The sequence below is a fragment of the Dermacentor silvarum genome, chromosome 1 (genome assembly GCF_013339745.2).
Source record: "Dermacentor silvarum isolate Dsil-2018 chromosome 1, BIME_Dsil_1.4, whole genome shotgun sequence".
Taxonomy (NCBI): Eukaryota; Metazoa; Arthropoda; class Arachnida; order Ixodida; family Ixodidae; genus Dermacentor; species Dermacentor silvarum.
This window is the reverse complement of record NC_051154.1, coordinates 431,835,652-431,849,818: the sequence shown is the minus strand read 5'-3', so window position 1 is coordinate 431,849,818 and position 14,167 is coordinate 431,835,652. Positions and strand designations below refer to the sequence as shown.

General features: G+C 43.5%; 1 protein-coding gene across 2 annotated transcripts; it reads right to left on the bottom strand.

The window, feature by feature from the left end:
• Window positions 1-2,639: 2,639 nt before the first annotated feature.
• Window positions 2,640-13,955, bottom strand: LOC119448273 (uncharacterized). 2 transcript variants are annotated; one of them, XR_007465370.1, is made up of 6 exons: window positions 13,692-13,955; window positions 12,306-12,385; window positions 10,310-10,430; window positions 6,039-6,133; window positions 4,611-4,741; window positions 2,640-2,760 (listed from the first exon to the last, which is right to left on the bottom strand). XR_007465370.1 is itself a non-coding variant. In XM_049661045.1 (6 exons), exons 1-5 carry the CDS (start codon window positions 13,882-13,884, stop codon window positions 4,614-4,616), a joined length of 591 nt encoding a protein of 196 aa, XP_049517002.1. In that variant the 5' UTR covers window positions 13,885-13,955; the 3' UTR covers window positions 2,640-2,760; window positions 4,611-4,613. The 2 variants fall into 2 exon arrangements, 1 of the variants encoding a protein (XP_049517002.1); XM_049661045.1 differs by having other exon boundaries at window positions 4,611-4,715.
• Window positions 13,956-14,167: the final 212 nt, after the last annotated feature.

The window sequence follows — 14,167 nt, the reverse complement described above, 5'->3', positions numbered from 1 at the left end:
GAAAGAACATAGGTGCTGCAGAAGTACTTGACTGATCTGCCCGGTGTAAGTCTTTGCTTATTTTTCATACTTACCATTAATAATATTGTTGTTATGTCTGGCCACATTGACAAAATGGTGAAATGCACGCCGTGTTATTTAAAACCGCAAACATGAAACAGCTATGCGATAATGAAATCAAACTCATATTTCATTCCTCTTCAACAGTCATATATTATTGGTTAGAAGAGGATAGTTATGATGTGCGCAGTCACGAGTTGCCCATGATGTGTTACGGTTGAGACGTGAGCTTTTTTACTGCACACAATTTGAAATGGAGCACTTTAGCATTTAATGGTATGCTGAAGCTACTTTTGCATGAGCTAGGGTACATCAAGAGAGAGAGAAAAAAAAACATTTATTGAGCTCATATGACGGCGTCTTCCCAGACGTCGGACGGGGTGGTTCCCTGGTTTCGGGACCCATATACGGCCAGCAGCTCCTGTCCCCTAGCCGCCAGCGTGAGCTGGATTGACAGGGCGGGGCTGGACCGTAAGGTCTCCAATCGCTCATGGGGTGGGGTAATGGGGGACGGAGCGGGGATGGGGGGTATAGGAGATTTGAGTGAAGTGCACTCCATCAGGATGTGTGCAAGGGTGCCTGTGTCGTTTTTGCAAAATGGACAAATGTCCTCTTCGGTTTCTGAATATAATTTATTCATCAGGGCAGGCTGGTTAGTGAACCTGCCTGAATGCGCCTGATGATCGTTTGTTGTTCGCCGCTCAGGGTGCGGTGCGGCTCGGGAAAGTTGCGCCGATCCTCCCTATAATCGGAGGTAATCTCTCTGTACGGGAGCACCGGGTTAGTGGTGTCGGCGTCCTGCCCTGCCCGGAGGGTCATCGCTCGGGCATGGTAATCGGCTATGACGTTGCCGGCTACCTCTGTGTGGGCAGGCACCCATACGAGCTCTACGGCTCGCTCCGGTGCCCTTCGTTAATATCGCGGCTACCTCTGAGGAGATCACCCCTTTCCGGTAGCCGCCGTAAGCTCTTTTGGAATCGGTAACCACTACCCTGGCGCCCGATTGGACGAACGCCAGGGCTATGGCCACTTCCTCTGCTGTCGCTGACTCTCTGGTGTTGACTGCAGCGCTGTTTATCAACTGTTCCCCGTCGGTTACCACCGCCGCTGCTTTGCTGCTGCCCTTGACGAGGGACGCATCCACGTATAGGACTCCCTCCAACCGCTGCATTTTGGTATTAATCGGATGAGCGGTGGCTTCTCTCCTGCTATCATTTTTCTCGGGCGTCATGTTTCGGGGTAAGGCCACCACCAAGCCCTGTACATCAAGAAATATACCATAATTCCAATGGTTGATTTCAGCCTCGCTGAACTCGTGGTAGTAATGCGCTCTATACTGTATTTTTCAGCAACGCCATTGTGACAGTCTACATCACCATTTGGCCTGTTGTGGGATCCCACAATACACGCTTTGTTCCTCGGTCAATTTCTGGACTTCTCCAAGCCCCATGGAAGCCAACTGTCATGCGCATCGAAAGGAACAAATTCATTGTTCCGGAGTTCATAACTCATCTTAAGCTGAAGTTAGAACCGGAGCTGAAACAGTGTATATTATATAAGGATTTACCATTGCATACTGTCTAGAACACGGATGGTATTTTATTCTAGAATAGCTATGTCAGTAGTACTACTGCTTGTGTTTGTAGGATCAGAGTCCGCGCTATTTTTGCAATCCTATCACAACACAAAAAGACGAGGATAATTTTACTTATTGTTTCAGAGATTTACACTTAGATTGACCAGAAATAATTCAGTGATACAGACTGCTTTATGAAATGACTTAAGAAAAGAAACCTGGATTGAAAATACAGACTTAAGCTGCAAGATGCCTATGAAGGCAGGTGTGCGCAAAAAGCCTTTAGTGGTGACGTTTGAGCTGTTAGTATGTCAGACAGGAGATAGAGGTTTTAGCCAAAATAGTGCGACAACGACTACAGTGCAGCAGGACACATTAACTGAAGCTCCACTCTTCTCCGCTTGCACACCAGCGCAAGCGCAGCACCCTTGAAAAGGCAGTTGCTCTGCGTGGTTGCGTTGGCAGCCTGGTTCCTGCATAAGAGAAGGGGTTGGTCATAAACATACAATTATGTTAACGCACATAAAAACTAATTTAGGTACTGTATATATCCCTTATGAAAATTCCTGTTGTATTCTAGTAGAAATTCCATTGACGTCCTGTTGCTCAATCAACAAAATTTTTGCTGAAATACCATTGTCCCTTCATTGTAGATTTGTTGAGCAGTATTGAAAAGTGGCCACCGTGGAACCATTGTAATTTCATTTACGAGTTATTGCGCTGATTTCATATGGAATTTCTATGGAATAACAATTGTACTTCTACGAAATTCCCATGGATGAACAATTGTATTTGTATGAAATTCCCATAGATTAACTATGGTACTTCCATGAAATGTAAAGCGTAAACATGAAATCAATGAATCTTGATATTCTCCACTGACATCTTCAAGGTGCATTTCTTGGCTTTCCATTACAAGGCCTCTTTCCCCCTGTAATGTTATGCAAAAAGAAACTTCCAACTTTGTGATTAAGAAAAAGCACATGAATCGGGGTTCTTTTTATACATACAAGTGCTCTGCAGTTTATTTGTCATTTATTCCTTCAATTCCCTTGCGAGCATTGAGGAAAGGCTGTTCTTTATGTATGAGATGCTGGCCGAAGGAAACTTGGAGCATGAGTAGTCTGAAAAAGAAACACAGCATTAGACTAGCATTAAAGCATCAGAATTTGCAAACCTAATCTTGTTTGTGACAAGCACTATGTCTAATAAAAGAACTTGCTATATATATGCTTAAATGCAGGCTACACTGCTACTGTAAGGCCTGTATTAAAGAACCCAACTTAAGTTGAAGCACATGCTTGACTTAAGTGACGGCTGTCGTGAACGCACCGGAGGAAAAGCCGTGAGTGCGCTGGGCACGTTCACGCCAGGCGTCACTCAGATCAAGCCAGACATGGCGTTTAACTGAAATTGCGTTCTTGATTACAGCGGTAAGTCGTAAAAAGAAATCGCGTCCTGAGAAAACATTCAGTGGCTGCGCATACACTAGGCAGCTTTCATGCCTTGAGGTATCTGCAATTCAACTTTTCACAGTGCCTTCAAATTGCCCTATCACACAGTCATTCAGCTATACTTTGAGCCAGAGTCTGCAGTTATCAGGTGTGCACCAGAATGGTAAGAGTGGAGACAGAATGAAGGTAAGCATCTCAGTATTGAAGGCAACCTCCTCGCCGCGCCGGAAACACAGGTTGATGGGATAGCAGCTACTCAGTGAAATTTTATATAATTCACTTTCAGGTACAGTTAACCCTCGTTATAGCAAACTCAGTAAAATCGGCACTTCACTATAGAGAAATTTAGTTGAATGTAAATTCGACCGTTTATGCATTTAATTGTCACAGACACAATTTTCTTACCCGGATAAGGGAGTAAAAATGATCAAATTATCGGGCAATTGGTATAAACAAACTTCAGTGACAAAAAGTCGCAGTTTCCCAGGAAAGGGGAAGCAGTGATAGTGACAGCAAAGTGTCGCACAATTACACGAAGGTTGACAAGCCTTGTTAGTGAGCTACACTCAGGATTGTATGATAAAACAGCAGAAATAGTAAGCCTAAGTGAGACGTGTACGAGCTTGCTTTGAATTGCTTTGTCAAGAAAAGAATTGTATTTTCTGAACGTGACCTAGAGTGCACAAGGCCTTTTATCGTGCACGTAAGCGTGTTTTGCATGCATATAAAATTGTGCGCCCGTTGCTAATTAAGCATTGGTTGAAGCTAGTGCTTGTGTGCGTCCACTCGCATGTGCTTGTTGTCAATGTGCTTAAACAATCCTAATAAGGAAGTATGGTTTGTAGTTTTAGCGGATGTATAAATTGCAGTAAACATTCACTTACTATTTAAACTAGCAAGCATCGTGCCATGCGTGCTCACACAGGCAAACATGAACAAATCTCACTCGATGACTGCAACCACTCGCCGTCACAACACTGCTAACAAAGGGGAGTGAATGCTATGGCCTCTTCATTCAATGCGTTTCCAAAAACGTGATATTACACGAGTTCCAACACTAGGTGTGTGCGAAGACTGTGGACGAGTGGCTGTGCACTCTTCGTGCATGCGCTGCCATGGCTGAACACCCTTTCATGTCAATGCAGTGAAATAGCTAAAGGACAAGTGCCGAGGTTTAGCAGCCGTATACTACAATAAATGAAAGAGTGCAAATACTTCGAAAGATGTGTTTGCGTGCACTGGGGCATGACTTACGCAGCACTACATCAGCTTGCATGTGTTACATACAATGACTATTCATATAAATGTAAGGAATGAACCATATGAGTAGATAGAACAAAGACAATAAGTTAGCCAAACTGCAAAAAAACAAACCAGTCACATATCGACACCAAGAGGGCTGCCCAGCTATGCTTTTGCATATCTCTTACAAAATACAGCATGAGGAGCTGCCAATTTTTAAAATAGCCATTCAAGACAGCAATTTGCAGTTGCACCCACAATAAGATCGACATACATACCAATCACAGCTTGAACACGAACAGGGTCCAAGGCCTCGTTGAGTGGTTGGTCAACATGCAAATTACTTCTGCCACCCAGCAGTGTCCTCCCCCGCAGTTCATCCTCTGTAAAAACAATTCGCAAAAGAGCCCTGGCAAATTTGCCAGGGCCACTTTCACAGGCACGGCTCAGTTTCTCAAGCGTGCCTTTTTACACAGTGACGCCCCCCCCCCCCCCTATGTCGACCTGGGAACATAAAAAAAAATCATTTGAGAGGTAGCGCATAAACTTCTGCAGAGCAAGAGATTGGAATTTGCTGGCAGCTTAATATCTAGGAACAAATAGCAGTTTGATGGACTGAAACGATGCGGTAACCTGCAGCAGTTACTGGCATGACTTACAGCGACAAGTTTTTACAGTGGAGCTCTGAATAGCCTGGTTACTGCCGTGAACATCAGCGGCGCCGTAACCAATCGAATGAGCAAAACAGAAAAAGATGAAAGGCGTGAGCCGCGAACGGCACAGACCAATGAGAGCGGCTCCTTCAGTGACGTGCGTGCAGGAAACTGGTTTCATGCGGACCCGCCCGTCCACTCCATGCGTCCTTGTATCTGGTCTCGGCCGAACGGCTAGATTTGTACTATCGTCTGCTCACATCAGCCCATCGCTCGCGCTTTTTTGGTCTTGTTTCGATTGTCATGGTTAGCAATTGTTTCTGATTGCGTAGCACTTTCTGGAAGCCAAGCGGCACCACCGATTGCACTGGAACCTTCGACGAGTCATGTTTAGCCGACGTGTTTGACCCACAGATCAGATATACGACAATTGCCGACTCTACTACATGTCGCTCTCAAATTCTTTGCCTGAAAATATCGCGAAATGAAAACACGTATAAGGCTGCACTCATATTTCACATTAGGGAGTACTCTAATTGTCGGTATCTTTTTTCGTCCACTTTAATTTTTCTTTATCATTTCTACACTTAAAGAAAAACAATAACTTCCCCTATGCTATACTTGGCATATCTGTTGGTTTCACATCAATGTGTTTCACAAAAGTGGGCCTTTAGTTCCCTTTCTCCTTCATTTCATAGCAAGGGTCTTGAATCACGCAGGTTTGATGCCTTAAAATAACATACGACAGTTTATTGCTAAGATGCCTACTCATAAAGTTCACGTTACCGCTGCCTACTCATAAAGTTCACATACTACGTGTTACCATTTGCCAGAAGAATGTTCCGCATCCACTGGATTGGCCTGAGTGGCACTTTCTAACACTCCTAGAGCTACACACACATAAATACCAAAGAATGTGGATGTTGGAACAGTTGCCAGACTTGGAGCTTGCAGAGAACTTAAACGATAGTGCAAAAAATTCATTTTCCTCAAAGTATTATTTCATGCATTTATAACACTAGCTAAGATGGCGGATAGGATAGATATATCTACCTTTGGGCAAGCAACAACAGGTTCAGCTGCTTGATCTGTTTGGGTTTCGACCTTTCCCAGGGCCTTTCGCAACCTTTTCAGCAATTTGGCTGCCACTGGAAATGCAAAATAAATCAGTTATGAAACTAATCGTGTAAGGTTCTTTAGTGCACACCTAAATCGCAACAGACAGGCGCTTTTGGATTTCACCACAGTCAAACTGCACCCACGTAAGCTCGATGCAGCCAACCTAGGTGCAGTGAAGGTGTTTGGGCACAAAGACAATTTTTCAGTCATTTTAAATTGAGACGCACCGATACACTTCTTGTTAGTGGCTATGTCAGTCGTAGAAGTTTTTAGCAAGTGTTCTTCCTTGCAAATTTCACATCTGAGCTCCAGCAGGCCCATTCCATTCAGTTCTCAGAGCTTTGCATAATTTTTAATGAAAGTGACCACATCTGCTGGACTACATGCCAAGATCCAAGAAAGCCATTCTACCCTTCAATTCCTCACATTCGAAACTGATTAAGAGGGGAATCGCAAAATCATGTTTCAGGTCGGCTCTTGTGAAGTCCTGCCTACACAGGATAACGGAAAGCTTCGGTCACCAAGCAGAAATGTTGTAGCAAGCTCAGTTCTACCTTCTGCTCCTTTAAGCTGTCGAAAAAACGCTGCTTAATCAGCTGTGCAAAGAGCCTGCAGTAGACGTTTTAGGTACCCCGCAGAAGAGGCATTTGTTTGAGGTTGTGCCATATGTGCATAACATCTTGCACGACTTAGGAAAGTCGCAGGGAAGAATGTGGTGGATTTTGTTTTCTGTGCCATGCAAGTTGGCACTACCATGCAAACGCGACATGGGCAGTCAAGTAAGGAAATACTGGATGAAGAAAGACGAGTATCAGTATGTCGCATGCGCTATAGCACAACAAAAGTATACTTCTGTTGCGTACAGAATTCCTGAAGGCTGCGGGCATGCTTAGTGGGGCAGGCTGGCCAGTGCTGGAACCAGAGCCAGTGTTTTGAAATAAGGAGAGGGTCGAATCTTGCTCTACGCTCAAAAAGTGTAGTTACTATTTGCAATTGAAGAATGCAGGAGTTGTAGACTGTAGAAAAACTAGAGTGCAAGCTTTTGGAAGCGCTTTTAATAGAGAATTATGGATCTCATATGTGCGTTAGCGTGACTTCGGTGGCACATTTAAAGGAGAACTGACAAAAAAATTTCATTCTTGTTTTTTCTGCCGTAATAAGTAGCTAATGACCCAGTAATCACAGTGCAAAACCTCGTTTGCTTCAGAGTGCGACAGGTAATTATTTGGAATATTCTTTGCAGCGACCAGTCCAAGTTTCGGTTTCAGAGAGCAACGAGACGGTAGAAGAGAGATTGTAAACACAGTGAGCGTGTGATCGCACAAAACTGCGGCGTGTTCAAGCCAGCGCGCTCGCAGGCAAGCGAGTGCTCTGTGAGCGAGCTTCGTGTTGCTAGTTTGTCGAGCTTTGCGACGTCGTCGCGCCGTCCTCGTTTTCATCGTCGAGCGGCGACTATTTCCTCCAGACAGGAGTCGCCACCGTATTAGACGTGGCCAGCCACTTTTGATTCGATCCGCCACGGGCGAGCTGGCAAGCGCTGGGAAACGGTGTAGGCCTAGCTCGCTTGCCGTCTGATCCGGGGCTGACGGCCCTTGCGATCTGTCCGCAGCTCGTAATAAATCACCTATATTCGTCAACACAATCAACGTCTGCACATTTAAGACGCTCATAACTGACAGTACAATTAGTTTTGACAACGGCGTTGGTAGCGATGAGAAAACACGTTAGCAAGGTGCACTGACCGCTTGCGAGCCAAAATCACGCAACGTTTCACAAGATACACACTTTCGAGATCACTTAACTCTAAAAGTTATCTCGTGTCAGAAACAAATAAGCCAATTATTGTGCCGCCGTCAGTGGCGAACGAGGCCAGCCTCTCGACCAGGGAGAACAAAAAAGCACCGGGGCGATCGGAGCGGGGAGAAACTTGCTCGCTAGCCCCGCCCCGACGACAGCGCAAACTCGTGACGTAGCGTTTTCTTGGTTATTTACAATCCTTCCTTGATGTCTATGTCGCGAGGTGCTGCACTTTGCGGGTGGCTGCGCACACGTACTTTTAAAATTGATTTTAAAGATGTTCTAAGCTGTATTCGCCGCGGATATTTTGCGGACGATGTGTGTGTGTCCACCTAAATCGATCTCACGAGTTATCTCGACTTCAAATTTTTGTGTCAGTACTCCTTTAAACAAAGAAGCGCGATTTATGGCTAGGCGCAGCTATGCTGGTTGATTTACTTCTGTATAGTTTTTTATGCCTCTAGTGCGCAATTGACGAGGTACACATTCTTCCCAATTATCATGTTTCATGAAGAGATCGTGCACATGTGGTTCGAAATTATTGTCGTATATCCTTGTTTTTGCGCCTGCTCCGTTGCTGGTTTCGGGGTGTCTTGGGTGCAATGCGCGCATTATGCTGCTGCAGCAAAATTTTCCAATGAAGCGTTGTCAGTAGTGCTTGTGCCCTCTGTCTCGCCTCACACTGTCACATCTATTGCGCTTTCCTGTACTCAAATAAGGATGCTACAACAGGTTTAATATATAACAAGAGGTCAAAGGATGAGAGAAAAAAAAGAATGCACATGCAGCTACTCGCACAAACAATCGGAAAGGGGTAGCAGAGAGCACCATGAAATAAATTTGAAAATGGGAGCTTACGGCATGTCAATAAACAAAATGTTATCCAACTCTGTGGTGCAGTCAAAGGGACTGAGATAGATAACATTTTGTTTATTGACCGTGCCATAAAGCTGCCATTTTCATTTTGTTTATTTCATGGTGCTCTCCGCTGCCCCTTTCCAAATTTTTGTGCGAGTGGATGTATGTTCATTTTCTTTTCTCTCGTCATTTCATCTCTTGCTATATTTAAATCTGTAGCATTAAACACGACTGTTCCTGTACCAATAAACAGAGGGCAGTCCAAACTGATGCAAAGTTGATTCCTTCAGTGCTGGGGTGGTTACAGGCTTCATCGGTGAAGCAGAGCTGCTAGATTACATGCATTTACCAGCATGTCGGTGTCTGCTAAGGGCCGGCTCAGTGTCCTTACATGGCACCAGGCAGCACATTGACACCGACTTGTTTGCTATTTATGAGATTATAATGTTATGTGTCAAAACAATCTTGCTCGCTTTCATTGTGGTAAGTCATCACATTATGATCTCAACTTGGTCGTCATAATGCAATGATTAAATTTTGTTAATTATGGCATTCTGGGGAATTCTAACTCATTTAGCGCAGGCAGTCAGCAGCAAACAGGTCAGAGTCAATGCACTGGCTGGTGCCGTGTAAGGACACCGAGCAGGTCTTTTCTTTCTGGGCTTTTACGTGCAGGTCAATAGCAGACAGCGTGATGAAGGTGAATACATGTAATCTAGCAGTGCTGCTTGGCTGAAGAGGCTCGTAACCACCCCCAGCACTGAAGGAATCAACTTCGAATCAGTTTAGCCTACCCTCTATTTATTAGCAGAGGAGCGCTCGTGTTCATGCATTCTTTGTCGCCAAGAGGCTTCCTCAAATGATGAGACATATTGTTAATTTCGAGACCGGCAGAATTAAGAGCACTTCAAAAATATTTTTTCTCCCTTTAACCAAAAATTCTTTTAATAAAAGTTCCTCAGTTTAAAAACAAAACAATGAGCTATCAGAGGAGGCAGTGTTATTGCATATGTTTTCCTAGGGTCACTTCATTGTTAAAGTAGCAGACTGAATCAGTTTTTTTTTCAAATTCTTCACCTGTGTGCCCTATTGTGCCATATTCCATCCAAGCAAATGTAATTGCGCAGTAGCGCTCCTGACCACTTGGCTGATGTAAACTTTAAGCTCTTGCTGGAAAAATGCCTAACTACAAGTTATTTTACTTTATGGCCTACAAATATTCTAGAAATCGCGAATGATGGATGAATGCATTTTTGCGTAAGGCTTCTCTTATCTGCAAAATTTTGTTGTGTTCTCATAACAAAGAAACAGTGTTTTTGCCAGTGCCTTTTATAACATATAGTTTGGCACCTTATTACAAAGTTCACATGGTACGAACGGAAGTAACATCCTTTTCCTGGAAAAATGTTTCCTGACATGAATTTATTTCTTATGTTGAAAAGTCTCCAACTTCTTTAAGAGCACTGGCAAGTGATCAAGCACCAAGGTTGTGACATTTGGCACGGGAAGACGCTATAATGTTGTGACAGCATATGTTGAAAGGCATTTACCAGCAACGTGATCGCGCTCCTCTGCCGTCCGCTTCATGCTCTCTACTTCACCCCCTCTGAGAGCTTCATTCTCTTTCAGAAGCTGCTTTACTTGAGCAGCACAGGTGCTGCATGAGTTGATCTGAAATTAAGAAAATGTGTTTATATTCTAAAAACAGAATGAACAATTGATTTAGGTGCGCCAGCAGCATGCACACAAAAAATATCTGCGGGCAGTCCATTTTCACAGACTTTCGATGAAGTTATCAACATGTAGGTTTTTTACAAACACCACATAATTCAATTTTGCCAATGGTAGTTGACACTGCTGTGGCACCATCAAATCAAGCGAATGGCAATACCGGTTATTCAGTTGTTTGATGCACAAGTTATTGATGGGTTAGGCTGCCTGGTTGGTTGACAAATAATATCTGAATATTCGGATGTCCCGTTTTTTTCCCCACAGACCTTTAACTAGGTTTCAACGACAACCAATGGTCACTTGCTCATACTGCATCAGGTCCTCTGCATTTTCGAGTCAATTTTATAAACAAATTATTAGCTTATGGCAATAATAGGAAAAAGCACCGAACATCGCCGGTATTTTTAGCGATGCCTTTTCCCGATACCAATGCCTTTAAATGGTTTTCGCATTCCTGAATGGCTCCTTTCAATTCTCTGCCCAAGGCACAGCATCGCTTGGCCACTCACGACAAAAAACACTAAAAGGCATTGTCATTGGGAAAAGGAATTGCTACAGAAACCAGCCCACGCTTGTTTCGACTAAATAAGCATGGTTAAGTACCAACCTTGTTACGTAATAAGCTTATTTGCAAACAGTCATAAATAAGGGTTAGCATCGTAAATTTACATGCATCTTCTTTTGGTCATAGTGTGATGAACAGCCAGCTATGTAATCAAACCTTTCAACATCCCTGCTATTTATTTCACACGCACAAACACATATATATTATGTTTTTCAATAAATGCACCACCAACCACCTGTAAATAAATTTAAAAAACGGCAAAGCAAAGAAAAGATGCAGCCTGAGGTATGACTACCTTACAGAGTGGTAGCAGCAGCATGGTAATGCTGAGGATGAGAAATATGGCTCTACAGCATAGTAATATCATTCTGGCCTGAGGATATTGCATGCATTACTGAATGGTGACAAATTAAAGTGTGTCACTGCTGCAATGGTTCTCAGAGACCTCCACAGCATTACTACAGCAAGTCACTGACAAATTTAAGGACAACTTCGGGGGCTCCATGGTTAACCAGAAGCATCCAAGAAATCCTTCACGATTTTTAAAATTTTCTAAGCTATTTTGACTCTGCCCCACAAGCTTCTTCAGAGTGTTAGCAAAGTTTTACCCCACATATTTAATGGTTGTTCAGATGCAGATGTCACTGTTCAAAAAACAAACTTGTAGTCCCCTTTAAGTGCCAAAGCACACGTAAAGCATAACTGAAGAATTTATAGCGACATTTTGGGCTGTCTAATAAACATACAATTTTACAGATTATGACACAAGTTTTTGAAGAAACTGTTCCCAATACCAAATGTGTTCAAATATCTGCCTAACCAGTTAATCGAGCCATATATCCTGAATACTCGTTTTTTATAGATCCAGATAACCAGTTTTCAAGGCTCAATTTGCTTCCCTCTGGTTTAACCGGATGCAGTTTGACTGATGCTTTGTAAGCACTCGTAGAAACTGGAGGCTCAGACCGTTGCAGCTTAGAGCTTCTGCTTTTCTGTGTAGTCATTCTGTCCAAAGAAAGTCTAGACACACACTCTGCTGCAAGAGGGCATCTTCAGCACATGAAAAATAGATGTCTATTATTTTTTAAGTTTGTGCGCACAAGCACTTTTCGCATGCAATGGTTTGCCCAACCACACCCTTGATATTATCTGCGTTCAATCAAGGTATAGGCGACAGATCCGCCATTTTCACCTTGTTGTTCAGATTCATACAAGATGGTCAATGAAACTTAACCAGATGGTATACTCACGTTTTCTGTTGGCAGATCTGATTGCGCAGCAGCCTCCGACACGAGACGGGCTCTCTTTTTTTCGAGTTGCTGTGGATTTCCTGTTAAATAAATGGTAGATGCTGTTATTTATGGAGTATTTCATAAATCCGCACACATATTAGCTGCCCAACCAAATGCCATCAAGATAAAAAGAATAATAAGGACCTTTCAGCAATAATGCCACCAGGTTCTTGCTGCTAGACACCTGTGCTGACAATACTATTTCCATGTTATCGAATGAGCTATTGAAAAAAAGAAAATTATTGAGCCACACTTTTCATGGTTTATTCAGAAAGTTTTGGTAACAGCTCCCAAGCACAGAAAACATACATATATGCAGGCACTCACACACAAACACCAAAAAAGGACCCCCTGATCACAGAAGCACATGTGTGATATAAGAGGGTTCAACCCCTTTATTTACATACAATTAAACACCCTTGCTTGGTGTTATGTGGGTGGGTGCATGTATGTGAGTGTGTTTTGTGTGCTTGGGAGCTGTTACTACGATGGATTACCCACCAGCTGAGCTAAAAGTTTTACATTCATAAAGTTGCAAAGCAGCCTAGCGAGGCAATCAGAATCAACGTCATGAGAAGGCAGTTATGCGGATATATTTAAATAAAACTGACTTTGAAAAAGTTTCTTGTTTCTTGTAAGCTGCCACTTAAAAGGTGTTCTCTAGGCCAAATATAGCGGCACACTAATTTTTGTTTTCGGTGTTCTGCAGCGGGAAAAAGGCCGGACATGTCGCGAAGAGCTACTTTTTTTTCATTATTTTTAGACTAACTTTTGTAGATTTTTTTTCGTGAGCGAAGGAATCTACACGGTAACACGCGATTTGCGTGTTCTTACCATAAGCAGCAACTGTCTGATTAACACATCGGTGATTAAATCCCCATTGAGAGAGTACAAATGAACTTGATGAAAGGATGCCATTCATGGCTATGCTGTGTTACGTTGTGCTGCTCAGGCACAGCTGAAAAATATCAACTTCTAGCACAGACACTGGTCGCGTCGATCATTTTCTCTATGACATGCTTTTTTCCACATCTTATACCGGTGTCGCGCGTACACTTCTGATCGCGATCGGGAGCGATCCGGATCGGATTTCTTGATCGCGATTGGCTGCCTCGCGCAGCTTGCGCAAATGAACCAATCGCTATCGAGAAATTCGATCCGAATCGGCCTTGATCGCCGATCAAAATGAGCCGCGTGACACCCGTATTAGTGATCGACTGATGATACCTGCAACACGCTACACTGACATCCTGGGCAAAGCACAAAATTTGGTTGTGTGCGCCCTGAGTGAATCGAACAGGCCTTTAGTTGGGACAGCTGTCAAAAAACACGAGATGTACTCACCGAAGGCAAGAAGTTCTGCCAAGGCCGGTGGCGCTCCTTCTTTCCAGCTCACGCGGTGAACCGTTCCGCGTAGTTGTTTGATGCATCCCTGCTGGGATATTAAGCGGAAGGCCACATCCGCGTCGGCCAGGGCACTGACGGGATATACGTCCCACTTCTCGTCCTCCACCCATTTCACAAGAATGTGCGACATGTCACGCTTCCGTGGATTGCAAAACAAGCACACGTGCTTCTAGCAAGGAGGTAAGGGTGCGAAGAGCTGAATATTTACAAAATGGCGACAAAAAAACGCAAAAAGAGAGGTGGTGTCAATGTTGCCTGCTCACTTTTTAGATGTGGCTAAGTTTGGTCTAAAACGGCAAAAAAACAACAAAACAACAAGACAAAATCCTGAAACAAAGCTTTAATAAATATTTGCAGCCCTGTCAGTGGCACATGAGTATTTAATACTTTGAAATGCGTTTTTCTACACTTAA

Coding starts and splice junctions, on each gene's coding strand:
- LOC119448273 (XM_049661045.1), bottom strand. CDS start 13,884: ATGTCGCACATTCTTGTGAAATGGGTGGAGGACGAGAAGTGGGACGTA. Junction 10,431..12,305: donor CAGATCTGCCAACAGAAAAC/GTGAGTATACCA, acceptor TCTTAATTTCAG/ATCAACTCATGCAGCACCTG. Junction 6,134..10,309: donor GGAGCGCGATCACGTTGCTG/GTAAATGCCTTT, acceptor TTGCATTTCCAG/TGGCAGCCAAATTGCTGAAA.